Source organism: Carassius auratus, unplaced genomic scaffold (assembly GCF_003368295.1).
Source record: "Carassius auratus strain Wakin unplaced genomic scaffold, ASM336829v1 scaf_tig00214289, whole genome shotgun sequence".
Classification (NCBI taxonomy): Eukaryota; Metazoa; Chordata; class Actinopteri; order Cypriniformes; family Cyprinidae; genus Carassius; species Carassius auratus.
In genome coordinates this window covers 230334-249369 of record NW_020527597.1, presented here as the reverse complement: position 1 = coordinate 249369, position 19036 = coordinate 230334, and the positions used below count along the sequence as shown (strand labels likewise).

General features: G+C 37.9%; 2 protein-coding genes across 2 annotated transcripts; one reads left to right on the top strand and one right to left on the bottom strand.

The window, feature by feature from the left end:
- The first annotated feature begins 1464 nt into the window (after window positions 1-1464).
- Window positions 1465-8013, top strand: LOC113091783 (nucleoside diphosphate kinase 6-like). Its single transcript, XM_026257415.1, has 6 exons — window positions 1465-1781; window positions 3020-3119; window positions 3494-3533; window positions 4183-4343; window positions 5221-5357; window positions 7903-8013. Exons 1-5 carry the CDS (start codon window positions 1704-1706, stop codon window positions 5346-5348), a joined length of 507 nt encoding a protein of 168 aa, XP_026113200.1. The 5' UTR covers window positions 1465-1703; the 3' UTR covers window positions 5349-5357; window positions 7903-8013.
- LOC113091782 (brain and acute leukemia cytoplasmic protein-like) lies at window positions 6454-10291 on the bottom strand. Its single transcript, XM_026257414.1, has 4 exons — window positions 10093-10291; window positions 9110-9504; window positions 7892-8082; window positions 6454-7284 (listed from the first exon to the last, which is right to left on the bottom strand). Exons 2-4 carry the CDS (start codon window positions 9291-9293, stop codon window positions 7111-7113), a joined length of 549 nt encoding a protein of 182 aa, XP_026113199.1. The 5' UTR covers window positions 9294-9504; window positions 10093-10291; the 3' UTR covers window positions 6454-7110.
- Window positions 10292-19036: the final 8745 nt, after the last annotated feature.

The window sequence follows — 19036 nt, the reverse complement described above, 5'->3', positions numbered from 1 at the left end:
GTTTATGTATTATTTATTCGGCAATTCACATTACATGTGAGAAGCATTTCTGTGATTTTGCTTGTTAAATCTCCTGACGTAGCTGGTGACCACCTTCACATGTATTTTTCCAGTCACAAGGTAGGGCTACAGTTTAGTACACATGGACAGGCTCAGTTGTTACTCAAGCAGCCAGACCAAATGCATTATCGGCAGGAAACTGCACAGCTCTGACCCCAATCCTGCCACTCCATAAAAACACCCTACAAGAAAAAGGCAGGGTGTCCATAAACGGGAATATGGATTGGTCAACTGGTGTCAGCAATCTCACCGAAAAGCAGGGGGTTCCCAATGAATGAACATGTGAGCATTGGTGGTCAGTGTAAAGTTGGGGTAACTAGGTCAAAACTGACATAATCGTACTGCCTGACAAATGAACGAAGGACATATTGCGTGTGAAAATCAATGATTCTATTCTCTGCAGCCTGAAGCTGTGACGTGACAATAAAATAAATATACCATGATTATAATATAATCAGATCAGTGTTAAGAAAATAATTCCCCAAAATCCTCAATTCCCCAAAATCTTTTTTGTTACTGCATCATCACTATAGGTTTCACGGCTGTCTTAAAACAATTTTCATGCTTGATCCCTCACATGCATGTAAAGACAAACTCACATGTAAAAGCACGGGCGTAGGTTTGGTCTCAGCTTGGTGGGGACACCCCCCCCCCTTTTTTTTGTTGTAAGATACCAGTGATTTCATGACTTCCTTTTTTTATTTCAGACTGTTGGCAATACAGAATATCACAATAAAGAAGTGAATCTACTTCATCTCATTATACTGTGCCCTGACCCCGATATACCATCCTGTATACTGTCCCTAAAGAGCTAGTATAACTGTATAATATCAAAAATGCACTCTCAAAAAAAAAAAATAAACACCTGAGACTGTGTAATGCTGAACAACCAAACGTTTATTAACATAACGTTTATTAACATAAATTATTATGTCTTAAACGTCTTTATTATTCTTATATATATATATATATATATATATATATAGCTGCTCCTATTGCCTACAACAGGGAAGGTGTAACATTGGGCCTACATCTGTAACAATTATTTTCTGTATTTTGTTGAAAGTTTTCCACAGCATTGCTAGGAAATGGGTTGTTGTACATATTATATATTTTATCAAACATAATATACTTTTTTAGCACAAAATAAAGAAAAAGCATGCATTGATGCCCCTGCTAAAAATGTGTTTAAACAAGCAAGATTTTTATTCGAGGTACAGTTTACTTCGTTAAAAACAAATATCAGCTATTGTGCTGGCTAGTTATAGATTTATTGTCAAAAAAGCAGTTATATTGCAAGGGTTGGTCGAAATAGAATGACTCTGGTGAGAGCTGCGCGTGTGCGCTGTGTAACTTCCTATGTTTACTACCGGGCCAAGATGGCGGCGCCCATGTAACCACAGCGCAGAGCACGTTTATAAAACAAGCCTTATTTCTCTTGAGAAATCAGACTGAAAACTAGTTTTAAACACCGAATGAAAAACTGAATTTTTTTTCGATCGGTTTTTTTCGCCTATCGATTAATGTATCATGTTGCACAGAGCATTGGAAAATGAAAGAGCTGTGAAATGTTCACGAGCATTTAAGTGTTTCAAGAGCTGAAGACCCTTGATGATTTTTAGTAGAAGTGTAAGCCCTGAAGCATGCGGTGTGTGAAGGCATTGCAGCTCACCCTCGCTGTCGTCAAACCCGATGCTGTGGCCCACCCGCTCGTTCTGGAGGTGAGAGGACACTGCACTGCACCTGTCTGATTATACAAAAAATTAAGAAAAAAATCTAACGAACCTTGTGGTGTCTACATTACATACACCATGTGGATGTGCTATTTTTGAGTCCCCCCTTGACATTAGCAACTGAAATTCAGGAGGGGTCTGTGACTTGTTATAAGGTATAATAATAAGATTTTGATTATAAACTCCAATTACTACATGAAAGAGTATTTTTTCCTCTAATAGTTGTTTTGGAGGCTATTTATATACATTATTGTATGGTCAAAAAAAAAAACAGACATTTTTCAAAATATCTTTTATGTTCCGTGTTAAAATTTTCTAAAATAAATACGAATTATAGAATTTACTTTTTCATTTTTGGGTGAACTTTCCCTTGTATGTAATATATATGACTGTGTGTGTGTGCGTGCTTGTGTATTAAATTCAAATGAGCAATAAAAATGAAACGATTACTACAAAAGATGAAATATACTTAATTGCATGTAATATGGCTATTAACCAACTTCAGAGAACTGTGAACGTGTAGATGTGATGAATGAAAGGCAAAACAATTATAAAAAAATATTATAAAAAAGATTGAAATAAATCTGAAAGTTTCAGGGGGTACTTCAAGTAAATATTTTCAGTCAAAGGGGTTTGCGTGACAAAAAAGTTTGGGAATCCCTGGTTTACTTCAGATTGTTACTCATCCTGCTATAAAAAAGAAACCTATCATGAGCAACATTCACTAACAAGTAACAAGTGTGACACCTAGCCCGTCTCCCCTATACCCATCCTGCTGAATGTTACCCTTTTAATGAAGAAAAGATGGATGACTTATAACTCTATATGTGGAGGCTTAAAGCTACATAATCATTTGTCTTTACTAAAAAAATGAATCCAATGTATCGCCTGATTTAATTTCCGCTGTCTGTTGCTTCAAAGAGATGAAGGTGCTTTTAATTAGTAACAATTTCCTCATACAAGTGGTTTAAAACCTGAAGCCCTGATTGCTTTCATTTACACCACCGAGACTAAACCTCTTAATTAACTACTTTTATTTCTGTTAAGATCCTTTGTCGTCTTGTTGTTTAGGGCAAACGTTAAATGAAAAGACCTACTGCAAAACAGCAACAGGCTTCCATTAGCATAGCAATGCATTTTCACCGACAGTGAGTTTAAGTTTTAAGAGATGCGGATGGGCACAGGAGAACAGCAACATTTTAATATAATATTTGTTTTAATTTCAGGCTCTTCATCAGAAGATTCTCAAAAACTTCATTATAGTCCGAAAGAAGGATCTGATGTGGAGAACAGAAGATTCAGAAAGGTTTTATGCTGAACATGCAGGTAGAAAAAAATCTTTCTTCCTATATTGTGCACTGCATGAATGAAAAGGTCTGTGTTTGTAACAGATTGAATATGTGGATGTCTGTGTGATGTGTGATTTTAAACAGGTTGAGTCATAGTAAAAGCTTCACACAACCTGGAGTTAAAATGTTGACACAGCATGTGGAGAGAGAATATGGTACTCAGTCTCAGCTTATCATATCCTGACTCCAAAGAAAAGCAGCTGCCTCACATTCATATGTCTGTATTTTGTATGCATATGTATGCAATCATATAAACAGATTAAACCACACCAAGCTCGTTGGCTTAGTGGATAAACTGATCAAAAGATAAGCAGCAGTTTATTTTTGGTTATTTTTGTTTTTATTTTACAGGACGTTTTTTCTATCAAAGACTGGTTGAATTCATGGCAAGGTAAATGTTTACTGTCATTTCTACACTATTTGATACAGTGGCTTACAATATTACAGTATTTTGTATTACATAAATGCAACCTTGGTGAAGAAGACCTTTCAAAAGACATTACAAAATGTTACTGACCCTAAACTTTAAAGCGGTAGTGTATATTGAATTATTGTGAATATACAGATGCTGTATGCTGTACTGCTGCTCTTCCTCTCAAAAGGAGTAATTAATGCAGATATATGTTCTCTCATTTGTGGAGAGGGACATCAATGCTTGTTGTTAATGTAGCCGTTGATCCAGTTTAGACAGTGAGGCCAATGTTACCATGGCATCCTGTCCTCAGAACATGTCTCTGTCTGAGAAAGATAAAACATTAGCACAGTGCTTGAACTGACCTGTGTCTTTTAGTGTACGTCAGAGTCATTTCAAAATAAGAAGCTGATTATTACCAAGCTTTTAGTTCCATTTGTGCACCAGCAGTGCCACTAAGGCAGTACTGCTCATCTTTTGTGACTAGTCCTGAATATACTATTAACGTCATATAGGGAAAAAAAAATCTATGTTCTTTTGGATTCAATTATATTTAGCCATCTGTGCGAACACAAGGTTGTCACAGCTCCCTGTGTAATACTGCTATTCACTTATATTCCTGCAACAGTGGCCCAATGAGAGCATACATCCTAGCCAGGGAAGATGCTATCACTCACTGGAGGGGGATGATGGGTCCAACAAAAGTGTTTAGAGCTCGCTTCACTTCACCAGACACCCTGCGAGGCCAATACGGGCTGACAGACACCAGAAACACTACTCATGGTTCAGGTAGAGTAACACTGAACACTTAACAGTTAAAGCAATAGTTCACCCAAAAATTTAATTAAGCTAAAAATCTACTCATCCTCTGGCTATCCAAGATGTAGAACAGTTTTTTTCTTCATCATAACAGATTTGGAGAAATTTAAATCACTTGCTTACCAATGGATCCTGTGTAGTGAATGGGTGCCGTCAGAGTGAGAGCCAAAACAACTGATAAAAACACAAGTAATCCTTGTGACTTCAGTCTATAAATTAACATCTTTTGAAGTGAAGAGCTAAATGTTTGTAAGGAACAAATCCATTATTAAGGTGGTTTAACTTTAAACAGTTGCTTATGGATAAAATGCAAGTCCTCTATCCGTAATACCTCTTCTTCCAGTACAGAAGCAATGGTTTAAAGTTAAAAACATGTTAATGGTGTATTTTGTTTATTACAGACATGCAGCTTTTCATTTCTCAAGATGTTAATTGATGGGAGTTGTGTGGATTATTGTGATGTTTTCATCAGCTGTTTGGAATGACAGCACCCATTCACTGCAGGGGATCCATTGGTGAGCAAATTTTTCCAAATCTGTTGTGATGAAGAAACATACTCATCTACATCTTGGATGATCTGAGGGTGAATACATTTCCTGCAAATGTTCATATTTGGGTCAACTATTCTTTAAACTGGCTAAATAGTCTAGATCAAATACATATCAAATACATATACAGTTAATAACCTCTCTAGAAAAGGCCTAATCAGTGTTTGTTTTAAAACTCTAAATAAATCCTATACCATAACACATATTTTAAAATAAAAACTAATTTCTTAAATACATTAAATGAAAACAATATTCTTTTATTCTAAAGCTTCAACATTTTCTTATTTTCTTTCTCTCAGATTCAGTTGACTCTGCCAAGAGAGAGATTTCATTTTTCTTTCCAGAATTCAATGCCGATGAGTGGATGTCGAGGGAAGAGCCACGTCTTAGGTTGAGACAAATACATACTCTCCAACGGGACACATGATGATCACATGTTGATCACTGGTTTGATGGTGCTTTTATAGGACTACATGAATGTGACTTTTCACCAGATATTTCAGCATTTTATGTTGCCATGTTACTCTTCTGTGGCCACAAAAAGCCTCTACAGAAGCTCTGCCAAGACTTTTATATTCATTTGTATGTGTTTTATATTTATGTATAAATTAACATTTGTTCTAGCTTTGTAGTAGATGTCAATAAATATTTACTTCGACGTAGCAAACTCTAAGCACAGTTCTTTTTTAAGTTAACACAGTATTCCTGTTATGATGTATTAACAGAATATAGTTAGAGGTTTTATATGCAAACAGTATTCCTCTCCATTTAGGAAAATTAGTAAATTTTGTAACGATTGTCCATTCATTAAAATGAGTTATTGCATTAGGTATCAGAAACTAACAATGAACAATACATTTTTTTTTTTAAAGTTAATGTCAGTTTATTGTTATTCATTGTTACTTCAGTTTATTATAAACCATTACTCAAAAAATATATAGGCCTATATATTCAAGATTTAAATTTGTAATTGATCAAATTTCCATCCATCTGGATTAAACCGTTTTAATATTAATAAACAATCGGATGTATATTTGTCAGTTAATCATGAATGAAACACGAATAAGATTTATGGATCTAATAGTATGTAATAGTATTAAACCAAATGTTTTAAATGCACTACAACCAGGTTTATAAATTCATCATCCCTCAATTCAAGTCATAAATCACATACCATTTAACTAATACCACAACTTGCCATATTTGAAGTTCATACTTTATATTATATACCATTGTTTTCAAAATCAACCAATTTAATGCCAATTTTAAGGAATTTGAAAATATGACTTTATATCAAATAGATTCAAATTCTTAATAATAACCTATGCCAAGTATACCTAATGTTATTGTTTACAAATTGATAGCAAAATATCAATTAAAAAATACAAATATTAGTATATGTAGAAATCAACATGAACCTATATTAATAAATGCTGCTCATTGTTACTTTATAATACCTAATGAATTAATGTTAATATATAGAAACTTTTTGTCAATTGTTAAATCAGAGACTGAAGCAGGAGATTGGGATTCAGTAATAGTTATTATGCACTTCCAAATTACCACAATAGGTATTTAATAATTCAATTATAAACATCATCTTTCAGTGAGTAAAGCAGTAATATATCAAACAATATTGGAATAACAAAACAGAGCTGCTTTACTTTCTTGCACAGCACTTTTCGCAGTAGTGCTAGCTTGCTACAGAAACTGTACTTAGGATTTGAACAAATGTTTGAACTTGTACCCCAAAAAGCTAAAGGCAACAATAGTGTGGTAGTAAGAGCCCTGATTTTAAAAGCAGTACATCAACTTCAAGCCACCCCTTTTCTGGAAAACTTTTTTCACAAAATCAGTCGTTAAAGGTCCACCTATCCTGTGCTTTAAGTGTATGTACAGTAGATGCTTTTACTAATATTATTTTTGTTGGCATCAGAAAAACAAATATTTTGACAAAGACATTACAGAGGAAAGTACATAAAAAATGTATGTTATTAAATCAGTCAAGTAAAACAATGAACTAATGAAACTAACAATTAACTGACCCTTGAAACCCGTTTATCATTGCACTGATGAACTTCTTCATTTAGATGATCCCTGGTTCTTTTTTACTTCTTTGGTCCCTGACATCTTCACCAAATCTTGCCTGAAATCCAAGATACAGTCTTCATGAGATCTTGGCAAACACTTCATTGAGGCACTAAGTCAGCTGCTGCGTCCATCAAACCATCCACTGGTTTCATGAGCTCATAGGTGGTTTGGGATGTTTCCTTGATCTTCCCGCTCTTATCCACCTGCCGGATACTTTGAGTCACAGTGATGGTCACTTGCTTGGTGGACATCCGGTTGTCCTGCCATTTGGTCTAATGATGACATTGAAATATTATAATTATTATGACATAATTATTACCAAACCTTTTTAATTTTATTACAATTTCCCCTTTATTGCATTTCTTGAAACCTATTGCATTTCTCAGATAAATAATCAGAAGGTCACATTTTATTTCCTATTTACGGTATTTATTATTATTGTTATTTTTATTTCAGCTATAGTTTTCAGTGCACAATTGCACATTATAATTTAGCATGTACTAAAATAATTACATCTAAAACTGAGATAAAAATGTATAAAAAAATGAATTGACAAAAAACTAAAACTTTAAATGAAATTAAATACAAAAATATAAATATAAATTATAATATTAATAAACAGTATCTCAAAGATACTAAAATAACACTTGTTACCATATCAATTGTTTAAAGATGTTTTAATGTGCATAATTGTAATACAGTCCACTTTAATAAAAAGGAACAATAATGCTAAATTCTATTCTGTATAATAAGTCAAAAGAAATAAATTTCTTCATACATTGGTGTGGTGTAGAAACACAGATATAGTGTCTTGTTCACGCATGCTGCATGCAGAAGACTAAACCAAAAACAACCATTATGTTGTATTAAAATACTCACTATTTCCTCAGTTCGTAACATGCTCCTCCTCTGCACTGTGGGGCCAGAAGAAGACAGCGCTTCCTGTTCTTCAGAAGAGAGGATTGCAGGGGTGCTGCCAGGTTTCACATCATTCAGACCCACCTCAGACATGGCAGAACACACTTTCAGATACGCCTGAGCTGGAGCAGGCAGAGCATCATCAAAGAGATCTGTGCTCAGAAAGAAATATGGAAGTTTTTTATTCTCTTTTACAAAATCACTGTAGTAGTGATAATCAAATTCATATCTATCTATCTATCTATCTATCTATCTGTCTGTCTGTCTGTCTGTCTGTCTGTCTGTCTGTCTATCTATCTATCTATCTATCTATCTATCTACCAGTAGATAGCATTCCTTTAAGTGTCATATTATATACCGAATAAAAAAAATAAAAAAATAATTTAAGATATATACATAAAATAGGCATTCATAAATATATGTAAGATATAAATTATTTATAAATCATACATATGTACACCACTGGTGCATACAAGGCCAATTTGTTAACAAATAAATAAAATAAAAACAGTAGTACTCTTAATATAATACTATATTTACTAAAACATACTATTTATATATTTATAATATATACTTTATATGCTATAATTACTAATACAATAATATATTTTAAAATGTAAGGAATCACTGGAATAAGTAGCATTTCAAAATACATTCAAATAAAAAACAGCTATTTGAAATTGGAATAAAATTTCACAAATGTTACTATTTTACTTTTTAAATGCTGCGTTGGCAAGCATATAAGACAAAATATTTATTATTTACATAATAATAATAAACAATTATTTAAAACTTTTGATCAGTAGTGTGTGTGTGTGTGTGTGTGTGTGTGTGTGTGTGTGTGTGTGTGTGTGTGTGTGTATATATATATATATATATATATATATACACACACATATGTATAAAACTAACAATTGTGCCATCCTTGCTCGTATTGTTGTACTGAAGTACTAAAGGGATTTAACCATCTCCATGGCAACAAGAGGCCTACCTGAATGATTTCACCAACAGCAGCCTCACAACACTTTGTCTCTCCGTTTTGAAAGAGAATATCATTCAAAGAACATGACATGTAAAACTGGAGTGGCTAGGTGAACTGATGAGCTAATTAAATACAAAGACATTAATTTCAGATGCTTTCAAAAATGAGATATGAAATATGATCTCAGTCAGTCTCACCGAGGTTGGCGTTGTTCTCTGATGGGAAGCCCTCCTCTGAAGAGTTTTCTGAGGGGATGCTCTGGATGGAGGACAGGGGTATGTCTGTGTCCGTGCTCGTCAGCCAAGTGGACTCTGTCTCTTTGGTCCAGCTCTCCATATATCTGGGCTCCAACACATCTGTCCTGGAGCCTCCACAGCCCATGATGTCCAAAACTAATCCACACCTACACAGCCTTGGATCCTAGGTCCATTACAACACCTCCCGAAGAGCAAATGAAAGGTAGAGGTTTGTTGTATGGTGTTCACTGAGTGATGTCATTTATTATCAACAACCCATAGCAGAATCATTTTGGTGTAAAAATCAGTCCTCCACTGGCCTGGTGTCAGTCGAACATGAAGATCCGGGACTGATTCTGCGGAAGAGAAATAACTAATGTTTGCTGTGATCCTAAGCAAGACTACAAGTGGGATTTAATATACTATTTTGATGTTATAGTATTGGAAGATTTAACATTTGATTAATATAGGTATAATTTTGTTTTTTAAATATTTTAATATTATGCATTATACGCCAAACAAGCTTAATAAGTGATATCTGAATGATGAATAAGATGTATTAAACCGTTTCCAATTTCTAGGCACATGATGTAAACAAAGACGAGTTTGACATTTTCTCTCGTTCAAATAATAAGGAAAGCATGAATTATATGCCAAATAGATTTCTAATTTTAATCCAGCGAAGCACATTCAACCTTTTTTCTTGTCATGCAATCATTAAGCGAAAGATAATTCATTATATGAGCGCATCGTATTTTTCTTTGCTGACGCAGCACGCTGCTTTCATATGCAGATATATAACGGAGTATATAGTATATAGCCTACTAATATAATAATGAGTAGAAACATGCATTACGCTTATATGTAAACAAGTATTAAGTCTATCAAATGTGCTGGGTGCGTGGCTTGTGGTCTTTCGCGCGAACGAAGATTTTTGACATTACCTTAAGTCGACAGAGAGCCGTGTCAGGACAGTTTTCTTCGTCATACGTTCACTCTTTACAAAACATAATTCTACAAAATTCGTAGTGTGGCTCTACCGCGACGAAACTCTCTCTCTCTCTCTCTCTCTCTCTCTCTCTCGATGTGAATGATGCTGACCCTTCCATCTCTTGTTCTTAAAATGTACAGCACATCGAGATTACAACGAGGTCTATGTGTGGTTCTTTTTGACAGCGCTTAAAATTCCAAGTTTTTGTGTTACAGCGTTGTGATATCATGTCTCTCTGTTCAAGTCATTCAGTTTTTTTTTACTGAACACAAAATAATATCTGAGAATAGTTTTGTAAACAGCAGTTTGTTATCTGTTGTTATTCAGGACCATTCCATAAGAATTGATGACATTGAAATCGCAATGAATCAGAATTTGATTGCATTTCTGGAAGATGCCTTTTGGATAATGACAACTGACCTCCTAATGTGATTTAGATGAATAATTGTTTGACTGAATGTGCAACACTGGAGGTTTTAGCTATTGATATATAAATAATTTTGTCTATTAAATATTTTTAAATATTTTATTATGTACATTATACATGATTAAATAATTATGATAGAAATTATTATTTCAGGTTAGGCTTTTAGAATGGTTTCCTAAATTATTTATTTTTAGAATTTTTTGTTTGTTTGTTTGTTTATTTTTATTTCAATTTATTTAAAGTTTTTATTTCATTTTTTTTGTATGCGTGTCTGAGCGTGTGTCATTAAAAAACAGTTTGGTTTAGAATATCTACTCTTGTGCTCTGCAAAATAAAAATGTCATACATGTTTGTAACAAAAACAGGGGGAGAAAATGAAGAATATTTGAATGCTGCAGTAAAAATTTTGCAGTTGACATTGTTTTTTCCCTCCAGTATGTCAAAGAGAAAATTACAGAAGCCTTCTATCCGCAATGGAATAAAATGTTTTTAAAAGGTTATGGCATCATTTTTTCCACATTTGTCCTTTTAACCACAATTCTGAGATTATATTTATAGTTTATATTCTACTTTCTTTCTTTCTCTCACAATTCAGACTTTTTTCTTTGAATTCTAGGATTTCGTAATGATTTTGTGTATGTGTTTCAACTTTTTTACCTCACAATTGATACTTTTCAAAATTTTTGCAAGTTTATACCACTTCAATCAGTCACTTGGTGTGCCCATCTCTCCACATAAAGGATATCCATTCATTCAGACAAGGTTCAGTCCATTCCACATCAAATTTATATTACCCAAATGATCTTTAGTTGGTTAACTCTATATACCTGTGTCAAAAAACTTATATGAAAACATGTATCCCTTTATAATACCCCAATCCCAATATCCGTAGTTACACCAATTTGTATGTGTGATTCTGATGATTACTGTGTGTTTTTCTGTTCCAAACCCATTCACCATATGCTTGAAGTTGCCATTGTGTTAATGAAACCCCTGCTAAACAAAGGAACCAATGAAAAGAGAGACAACATTTCAGTAATGCAAATGTTTAAAACTGTGTATGTGTGAATGCACTGTGTATATAAAAACTATTTATAAAAACTGTGTACCCCATTTATGACCCTGATGTGCTTTCAAAATGACTGTGTAAATCAGAAAACTAGAGGATAAAATGTAGCTGCAGTATTAGTCATCAAACATTTTTCTGACAGTATATTACATGCATGTCTCAGCTCTTTTAAGAGAATGAAACCAGTGACTGAAAGTGCTTGAACACTGTATAGACATCATAACTGTGAATATTAAAGCCCAATGGGGAAAGGAAAACCTTTTTATTAATCACTGTAACTTGCAAAACTAAAAGATATCGTAAAATGCTGATGGAAAGCAATGTAATTGGGGTTTAAAATTCAACACACAGCCAGTAAAACACCAAGTGAGCAGAGCAGTTAAGTAAGTCTGAGTCCTGTAGTGTGGTGATATTGTGCACTTTTTTACAGATGGGGGCAGTGCAGGCACTGTTTTGAGAGGATCACTTTTGTCTTTTCTAGTTTTGACCTGCATTAACGTTTTGAAGTTGTTCTAACTAGGGTTAAAACTGAGGCATGCACTATAACATTGACTGCTGTGCCATCTGTCCCTTTAAAGTAGAGGAAAGAACAGCAATATTGAAATATTATTTCAATTTATACGAATAGGTTTGTATTTTAATATATTTAAAAAATGTGTTTTATTTCTGTGAAGCTGAAATTTCAGCATCCTTACTCCAGTCTTCAGTGTCACATGATCCTTCAGAAATCATTCTAATATGATGATTTGCTGCTCAGTAGACATTTGTTATTATTATCAGTTTTGAACAAAGTTGTGCTGCTTAATAATTTTTAAGGAAATGGTGATTTTGATAAATAGAAAGGTCAAAAAAGTGTAACAAATGGTCTGTAACATCATAAATATCTTTATTGACATTACTGCCGATTTAATATGTCCTTGCTAAATAAAACGATCATTTAAGTTTTTATTTATTTATTTGACATCTTACTGGCTCCAAAGCTTTTAGTCTTTATGTCATAGTATGCCATAATATGATTTACTACTTGCTAGTTGCTGGTGGTATTAAGGGGATGGACACTGAAACTAGAAAGCATCCGATTGGACCAAAATCTGTGTAGTGCAGGATTTTATATTATATCTGTCAATGTTTAGAAGTACACTTGCATTTAGATGCGCTCAAAGCTACACACATGCACTACAAGCGTGATCGGGGCTTTAATAGCATAAAACATTACTCAAGCTCATATCTGCTGTCCACAGACATCCTCTATTGTATTTATTTCTGACTTGTTTTATGCTTGTTGTTTCCCCCTCCAAATACAGCCCCTTCTTTTCAAGGCACAGTCATTGTGCTCAGTGCAGCGGTGCAGTTGACTTTGAAATAAATGAAAGGGAACTTTTAGATAAATGAAAGAGAAAACCATGCCAGCTGCATGTTGAACAAGCTCTTTTTTTTCATCTGGCCAGAACTGTTACTTTTCTCACAATCACACTTCCCTACTTTATATGCAGTGAGAGTATAGTTGCCTACACTGGATTTTGCTTTGTCAAGGTGATGGGGTCCTGCTTTCTGTGGCAGCTAAGATTCCCATCAAGACTAGCTTCTCCTGGCAGAATACTCCACTCTTCTGATCCCGCGAGTTTTCACTCATTCGAGCCAAGCCCAGTCCACACAATGCTGGGAGCTAAATCCACCTCATCCATCACAGCCGGACCTAATGCAGTCAGCACACACATATAGTGTATATGAGGAAGAACCAAACTACATAATCTCACAGCCCTAAAACAGGAGCAGGTGTGAACAATTTTTTAGGGATGTATGATATCCAGGCACGTGCAGAGGGAGGGGGCGTTGGGTGCTTGAGCACCTGCCCCTTTGCCCTTTGGTGCCCAAAGTGCCCTTTTGTCAAAGCAAAATTTCCTCTAATTTTTTTTGTCATAACGTTTCCTTTTGTGAATGCCTACTCATGCCCAATCTAAATATTAGTAAAATTTTGAATAATAATTTAGCCATCAATAAGCTGACCAACATGATGACCTTTGACCTGACGACGACTACCTCCTCATCCGACTGGGACGATTCGTCACTCCGCACGCGCATTTTTAATTTTCAGAGGATATTTTCAACACCGCGGAAGCTGGTAAGTGGTGTTTCATTCTCAGCGAAGTCATTTTGATATTTATTTACTTATTATTATTTTACAAGAACGACGTGATGTGAGAACATGCAGATGTGTTGTTTATATTGCGGTGTGTAGCCTGTAGTGTAATGTTAGCGTGCTGTTTGATGGAGAAACGTTTCACAGGCATCGAGGGCAGAGGCGTCATGCCCATTCAAAGATTTCTGAGCCAAGTTGATTTTAAATGCAGCTTCCAAACGACAAAAAAAAAGAACAGCATAATAATATTTTTTATATATTGGATATAATCACACTGTTGTGATTAGATCGTTCAGTGCACAGCATCAGCTGCTAAATTCAAATCTGTGTTCGCTGGCTGGCGCTGAGCCAGAGATGTTGGTTCGTACAACGCTTCATGATAACCAATCAACGGTTCTGTTGCGCGAATGCAATGGCCAATCGGAGACGTGCAGAAGAGTCATCATGAAACGCAGTGTTTTTGTTCACTTGCTCGCTGACTGAATTATTTAGCGAATTCTTTCTTAAGAGAGAGAGAGAAAAAAAAATCCTGATGTGGATAATGTAATGTAAAGTGCTTCAGTGATTTTAATGGGAGTTTTTGAGAGTGCCTGAACTCTGGCTAGACTGAATGTAAATGTTCTTTACTCTCTGTAAAATGAAAGTGTTAAAATAAGTAACTTACAATATTGTTATTCAAATTTACATTAAATGCTAATTCAGTCGTATTAAAAATATTTTATGGCATGATATGGCACTTAAGTAAAAAGTCGGGGTTTTATGTGTAGTTAATAGATTACACTACCTTTCCATTTACTGATCAAATAACAATCTATAAAGGTGCAGAACGCGTTTACTTACACGTTTCAGAATCGAAGTATTTCCTGATATATTAAGCATGTTTGGAATTGTTTTGAATAAAAAGGAAAAATAAATAAAACATAAGCCTATATAAGTTATACAGTGCCTTCATTGCATGACTCAGTTGTTTGTTGTTTTGTATCAATATTTAAGGTGGACTTATTGATTAGGTGCAAGAATAGTAGTGATGGTTAAAATAATAGATTGATAATGAAATAGTAGATTGTGCCTTGATCCTTGATGGGCATAGACTGGAAAGTAATAGTGTCACGGTTTTACGCTGCCTGAAGGAATACGGAGTCGAGGATAAACAGAATAAGGCTTTTAATATATCCAACACAGGGGATATCCAACATGGAGCACAGAGGTAGACACACGTAAGTAGCAAGTGATAACAAGTGAGAAGACCCGACAAAACAGAACTGAAGGGACACGGCTTATGAACAACAGATAATTGGGGAAACACAGGTGGATGGAATCATTAAATTAACAGGGACATGGAACACATGAGGAAGATAATGGACACACCTGGGAACTAATCACACACGGAAAGACAGAAACTGGGTCACGGGCAAAAACACATTAAATGAGTCCAGGTGTGACAGTACTCCCCCCTCCCGGTAGGTGCGTCCTCGCACCGTAGAAACAACAGGGGGAGGCGTAGGTGGGAACTTGGGAGGAGGTTCCGGTGGAGGACGGACTTCCAGGAGGGGGCCAGCAGACAGGGACCACAGAAGGAGGAGCCAGGGAGGAGACGACGGAGGAAGGAGCCAGGGAGGAGACAGGAGCAGGAGGAGCCAGATGGTCCACCAGAGACCAGCCAGGACGGAGATCCAAGGTGGAGTCGACGGCGGGAGGAGCCATGGTGAAGGAAGGGTCGATGACACCAGGGGGCCGACAGGCGGAGACTGCACCGGTGGGTGAGGAGCCCAAGATGGAGCAGCACAGCCGCAGAGCCAGGGGGACGTCGAGGTTCCGGAGGGCCTAGGTGGAGCAGAAGGCTCAGGCGACCAAGGCGGAGGCAGGGTCCTGGCAGACCGCTGTGGAGCCGGAGCGACCGAGGATGGAGGTGGAACCGGAGGGAAGGAGGAGCCTGACAAAGCCGGAGGGATGGAGTGACGAGGTGGAACCAGAGGAGAGGAGTCCCGAGGCGGCGGATGGTCGACGACTGACCAAGGTGGAGCCGGAGGGACGAGGGAGCCCGGTGGAGCAGGTGGGATGACAGGCCACGGTGGAGACGAGGGAGCTAAGAGCCAAGGCGGAGCCGCTGGGTCGAAGGACCGAGGAGGAGTCCAGGGCTCGGAGGCTGGAGGCGGAGACAGGGCCTTAACCCGCCAAGGCGGAGCTGGAGACTGGCAGTCCAGCGGCGAACCACCGCGCCCCGATGGCGCGGACTGAGGGTGAGCTGCGGGACTGGCTGGCACCAGCAGGGATGACGAGGAACTGGCTGGTCTAGGAGGAGGAGAGAGGAGAAGGATGGGAGGGAGGACAGGAGGATCAGGACTGGACGGAACCAGCGAAAGAGGAGTAGAGGGACCAGCAGGTTTGGGAGGAGGCGGGAGAGGGAGGCTGGGAGGGAATACAGGAGACACAGAAGATTCAGGGCTGGGTGGAACCAGCGGAGACACAGAAAATTCAGAGCTGGGCGGAACCAGCGGAGACACAGAAGATTCAGAGCTGGGCGGAACCAGCGGAGACACAGAAGATTCAGAGCTGGGCGGAACCAGCGGAGACACAGAAGATTCAGAGCTGGGCGAACCATCGGAGACACAGAAGATTCAGAGCTGGGCGGAACCATCGGAGACACAGAAGATTCAGAGCTGGGCGGAACCAGCGGAGACACAGAAAACTCAGGGCTGGGCGGAACCAGCGGAGAAACAGAAGATTCAGAGCTGGGCGGAGCCAGCGGAGATACAGGAAACTCAGGGCTGGGCGGAACCAGCGGAGAAACAGAAAACTCAGGGCTGGGCGTAACCAGCGGAGAAACAGAAAACTCAGGGCTGGGCGGAACCAGCGGAGAAACAGAAAACTCAGGGCTGGGCGTAACCAGCGGAGAAACAGAAAACTCAGGGCTGGGCGGAACCAGCGGAGAAACAGAAAACTCAGGGCTGGGCGTAACCAGCGGAGAAACAGAAAACTCAGGGCTGGGCGGAACCAGCGGAAATGGAGCAGAGGAAATGACTGGAGGAGGTAGGAGTGGGAGACTGAGAGGGTATACAGGGGAATCAGGGCTGGACGGAACCAGCGGGGAAACAGGAAAATTAGGGATTACCTCCATAGACCAGTCCATCAGATCCAGAACTTGCTCCATATGATCTTCAGAGACTGCATACAGCTCACCCTCAGTCGCAGGAGTGTGGGCAGGGCTTTCCTCCACGCCCTCGATCTCCACGAGGACTCCCACGATGCACGGTGTTGCCGGCTCACAAACCTGGTCAGTCGCGCTCTCGAGATCCTGTTCCCTGTCAATGGATTGATCGGGCTCTGCGGCTGCGGTGGGCTCTGGCTCCGTGTAGCGAGTTGGTGGCTGGCTGGTCTCTGGGTAGGGAGTGGGACTGGCGAGATCCTCTATGGGGCTGAAGGTGAAAGATGAGCCATTTCTCGCCAGAGTCCACTCCACGTATGCGGCGAAATCCTCCCGAGGACCATCTTCGGACGACAACCCCTCTGCATTTGGAGTTCAGGCTGGTGTTGTAGAAGGTGCAGAGCGCGCCGTCCGGGTAGCTGGTGGCATTAGCTAATAGGAGAAACTGTCTGGTATGGTCCTCGAGAGAACGTCCTTCCTGCTTCAGCAGGAGGATGAGGAATTCGGGACGATAGAGGGGATCCATAGAACACTACGAAACAAAAAGACTTGAAAACACAAAAACAAAACGGAGGGAAAAAAACACGCAGTTTTCTATTTTCTTCTTTAGGTCGGGTCTTCTGTCACGGTTTTACGCTGCCTGAAGGAATACGGAGTCGAGGATAAACAGAATAAGGCTTTTAATATATCCAACACAGGGGATATCCAACATGGAGCACAGAGGTAGACACACGTAAGTAGCAAGTGATAACAAGTGAGAAGACCCGACAAAACAGAACTGAAGGGACACGGCTTATGAACAACAGATAATTGGGGAAACACAGGTGGATGGAATCATTAAATTAACAGGGACATGGAACACAATTTTTGGAATAATGGTAATAATAATATAATGAATAATAGTGGAAATAATTTTTCTTTTTTTACTTTTAAACTTAAAATTGTCTCTTCTGATCTTTTTCTTTTTCAAAACTGCATCACAGCATTTGCTGCCGTATCAATACATAATCATCCATATCAATACGCAAATCGGCAAGGAATGCATCACAATATATTGCTATTTTGAACCGCGCTATTTAAAGCCTTGTTCCATGTGCCCCTTTTATACTTTGAGCACCTGCCCCTCCAAAGGTCTCTGCACGGCCCTGATGATATCACTACCAGTGGTTATCAGCTAGTTTTGGTAGACACTGAATATTTAATTGTGATAACTCATTTAATCTTTTTACATTTATTATCTTCATCGTCATCTAACGCTCCCTTTAATGAATAGTTCACCCATAAACTAAGATTTGCTGAAAATGTACTCACCCTCAGGCCATCAAAGATGTAGATGTGTTTATTTCTTCCTCATAAGAGATTTGGAGAAATTTACATCACTTGCTCACCAATGGATCCTCTGCAGTGAATGGGTGCCGTCAGAGTGAGAGTCCAAACAGCTGATAAAAACATAATCCACAAGTAATCCATACTACTCCAAGCCATCAATTAACCTCTTGTGAAGGGAAAAGTTGATTGTTTGAAAGGAACAAATCCATCATTGATGAGTTCCCTCCTGATTCAGATGGGATGACTTTAACTGGAGAAAGCAATATTAATATACATAGGACTCATAGTTTAGGTAGAAGCAACGGTTTGAAGTTAAAATGCCTTAATCTTGGATCTATGTCTTGCAAACACAGCTTGTGTTTTATTTAAATTGCTTGTGGATTATTGTGATGTTTTTATCAGCAGTTTGGACTCTAATTCTGATGGCACCCATTCACTGCAGAGGATCGGAGGATCCATTGGTGAGCAAGTGCTACATTTATTAAAATGTGTTCCAAAGAATCTCATATGGCCCAAGAATGAGTGCATTTTCAGCAAATCTTCTTTTTTGGATTAACTACTTCAAGTCAACATTTAAAATCACTAATAACTGATTTTAGTTTTAGTGCTTTCATTTCTTTAGGCAAAATAGCATAGATCTCTCTATTAATTAGTTATCACTAATTATCGGCTTATCAATAATGGCCAGAATTTTAAGATCAGTGTCTCCCTAGCATTATTACTTATTTACAAAAATCAACTAAGTGCAGGCAGTGCAAAATAAAAAAATACAATAAAATAAAAAATC